This window comes from Mandrillus leucophaeus, unplaced genomic scaffold (genome assembly GCF_000951045.1).
Source record: "Mandrillus leucophaeus isolate KB7577 unplaced genomic scaffold, Mleu.le_1.0 Scaffold545, whole genome shotgun sequence".
Taxonomy (NCBI): domain Eukaryota; kingdom Metazoa; phylum Chordata; class Mammalia; order Primates; family Cercopithecidae; genus Mandrillus; species Mandrillus leucophaeus.
Genome location: NW_012105864.1, coordinates 361,999 through 365,382, shown reverse-complemented (window position 1 = coordinate 365,382; position 3,384 = coordinate 361,999). Strand labels below are relative to the sequence as shown.

Here is a 3,384-nt window from a genome sequence, read left to right as displayed (position 1 = left end):
AGACTAATTTTCTATTTTCGGTAGAGATGGGGTTTTATCATGTTGGCCAGGCTGGTCTCAAACCCCTGACCCCAGGTGATCCACCCGCCTCAGCCTCCCAAAGTGCTGGGATTACAGGCGTGAGACTCCATAAATTTATACTAATAAAATTTATTTAAGTTTAACGATAAAAAAGAAATTGTGATCAATAAATTTTATCAAACTTTTTTTTTTATTGGGCAAGACTTGCTTTTTATATTTCACATGAGAATGCAACTATAACCCTTCCTTGAACAAAATGTCCAGGGTACTAATAAAACCATCTTTGCAGGAGTGTTTAATAAGCATATTTTATTTAAATAAATCCTCCAGTAGAAATGGAGAATTCACTGCCTTTACTTAGAAGGCTATGTAAATAGCTATCTGTCAAATTTATATATGCAGCTCACCAATATTCCCTTACTGGAAACATCAGTATTTCCACATCACATCACAGTTCCCAAAAGGACCTCAAAGTCTCAAAATTCTGTGTCTCCTTTGGATTGCTTCTCTCTTGATTCCACCCAGGCTTTATCAATGGTTCTCTTCAGATCATCATCTCCATCTTCATAAATTTTCTTTAGAACATTCATCAATCCCTCACTAGAATCTGTTTCAGTGTCATAGGAGGGCTTCTCTTTTTCTTTGCACTCTTTTTCAAGCTGGGTCAGGTAATCCCACCTTGTGTTTTTCACTTTCTTTCTACACAATATAAGAACTGTATCAGTCTTGACTTTTTTTGAACTGCCTTCCACAGAGATGGGTTTCAAGAGATTGTTCACAATCATGGAGTAACTCTTCCCATTTAGATTCTTTACCAAAAGATCAAATGACCTCTCTGTGAAATGCACCTGCACATTCTCAGTGGGAACTTGATGCACTCCACTTAATGTAATGTAGATTTTCACAAACTTATCTGACTGATCCCATCCATAATTACTGCTTTTCACCTTATAGCCCGTTGTAATGGGAGCAACCACAGCAGCTGGTTTTTCATTATCAAGAAGTTCTGCTTTCTTCTGTGATTTCTGTTGCATCTTGTTCTTGATTTCTGTCTCAATCTTGGATTTTTCAGCCATAAGGGCATCACATACTCTTTTCCTAGTAGCCTTTTCCAGCAACACCTTTACCTCTTCTAGATCTTTCTGTAGCTCTTCTGAAGCCATGGGGGCTGGATCAGGCCAAAGGCCCGAGCTTCAGAGGAAGGAACAGGAAACGCCGCGCGAAGCCCTCAAACTGAGGGCAGACGTCCACCCGCAGGAGTCGCGGTGCCGCAGCCTGCGCCTATCAAACATTTTATTTCTGTATTATATATATATATAAGAATCATTCGTGCAAAGAATATTATATTCTAAATGCAATTAATCTGCAAATGATACATCTAGAGAGAACATGAAACTTGTTCCAGAACAGTCATTTAAAGCCAAAACAAAAGGTTTAAAGTTAGGTAAGGAATGCACTTTGGTGAATATGTAGTGATCCGTTCACCCACAGGTTCAATAAAATGGTTAAGTGGTCAGCAATTGGGCTAATTCACACTGGTGATTGCCTGGGAGAAGGAAGGCTGAAGAGTTCAATTTAGATAAAGAAACAAACTCTTCCTTTGGGACAACTTAAACGTAAAGACTGCACCACACATTTTTGAGTAATAGAAATAGCAAAGATGGATGTATCTCTTGTTCTTATCTTTTAAGGAAAGCTGAGCAAATGGTACAATCTTGAGGAACAGAGTAAGTGTCAGCGAACCACGTTGTTTCCAAAATGACCTGGGAACAAGAGTCAGCGTCTGCAGTAGAGCTCTTCAAAGCCTGGGAGAAACCATGGAGCCCACGTATCAAAATCACACCCACAACAGAATTGATTTGTTTCTTTGATGTCCCTGATGTTGTTCATGCAGAATTCACTCCTTGAGGTCAAAAAGTTCATCAAACTTCTGTAGAAATTGCAAAGTATTTGATAGATTCTCAGCATTGCAAAAAGAGAAAATTCTAGTTTAAGGCTCCATCAAAGTGTACCTCTGTGAAGTACTCTTGAAAAACAACAGTGAGTGCTTCTGACAAGACACTCTCCTTGACCAAACTTTGATGAGAGCCCTCTGAGCCTTTGGATTTCTGTGTCTGTCTTTGCATCACCTAATTTTAGCAAAACTTCTGCTGTGTCAGTTAAGCAAGAATCCCTCTATATCTGATCAAATTTCTCATCGCCACCTCCATCACCAAGTGGTGTCTGATTACCTGGAAGGAAGGATTCTGTCGAATTGGTTTAGCCAGAATCCCCCGACCCCTGATGCTTCTTCCTAGGAATTTTTCATCCCCTGATCTCCACCCTACTCCTTGGCTGTGAATCCCCCACGCTGTGCTCAGAACGAAAGCCCATTCTGTACTGAAGTCTTTTCCCCTATTGCAATAGTTCCTCATTAAAATCTGTTTCCGCCAGGCATGGTGGTTCACACCTGTAATCCCAGCACTCTGGGAGGCCTAGGTGGGCAGATCTTCTGAGGCCAAGAGTTTGAGACCAGCCTGGTCAATGTGGTGAAACCCCCCCTCTACTAAAAATACAAAAATTAGTTGGGCATGGTGGCAGGTGCCTGTAATCCCAGCTACTCAGGAGGCTGAGACAGGAGAATTGCGGGAAGCCAGGAGGCGGAGGTTGCAGTGAGCTGAGATTGTGCCACTGCACTCCAGCCTGGGTGACAGAGCAAGATTCTGCCTCGAAAATAAAAATAAATAAAATCTGTTGGCCAGGCGCAGTGGCTCACGCCTGTAATCCCAGCACTTTGGGAGGCCAAGGCAGGCAGATCACCTGAGGTCGGGAGTTTGAGACTAGCCTGGCCAGCATGATGAAAGCCAGTCTCTACTAAAAATACAAAAATTAGCCAGGCATGGTGGCAGGTGCCTGTAATCCCAGCTACTCGGGAAGCTGAGGCAGCAGAATCTCTTGAATCTAGAAGGCAGAGGTTGCAGCGAACGAGATCGCACCATTGTACTCCAGCCCACACAACAGAGTGAGACTCAGTCTCAAAAATAAGAAAATAAATAAAATAAAATAAAATAAAATCTGTTTCATTCCTTTACTGTCTGGCTCTCGTTTTTCCTTAACCCTTCCCAGCCTGATCACTCGCCTCTTCCTCAGTCTTGGCTCCCAACTACTGACTGTTCCTCAAAATCAAATACACCTTTAGAAAATGAAGATTCTCCACCATTAAAGATGGATGAGGCTGGGAGCGGAGGCTCACCCCTGTAATCCCAGCATTTTGGGAGGCCAAGGCGGGTAGATCACCTAAATTCAGGAGTTTGAGAACAGTCTGGCCAACATGGTGAAACCACGTCCCTACTAAAAAAAAAAAAAAAAAAAAAAAAAAAAAAA

At 42.1% G+C, this 3,384-nt stretch overlaps 1 protein-coding gene across 1 annotated transcript; it reads right to left on the bottom strand.

Annotated features, from left to right (window-relative positions):
- Positions 1-215: 215 nt before the first annotated feature.
- Positions 216-1,303, bottom strand: LOC105552134 (calcyclin-binding protein). Its single transcript, XM_011997675.1, has one exon. It carries the CDS (start codon positions 1,182-1,184, stop codon positions 498-500), a length of 687 nt encoding a protein of 228 aa, XP_011853065.1. The 5' UTR covers positions 1,185-1,303; the 3' UTR covers positions 216-497.
- Between the last annotated feature and the right edge of the window lie 2,081 nt (positions 1,304-3,384).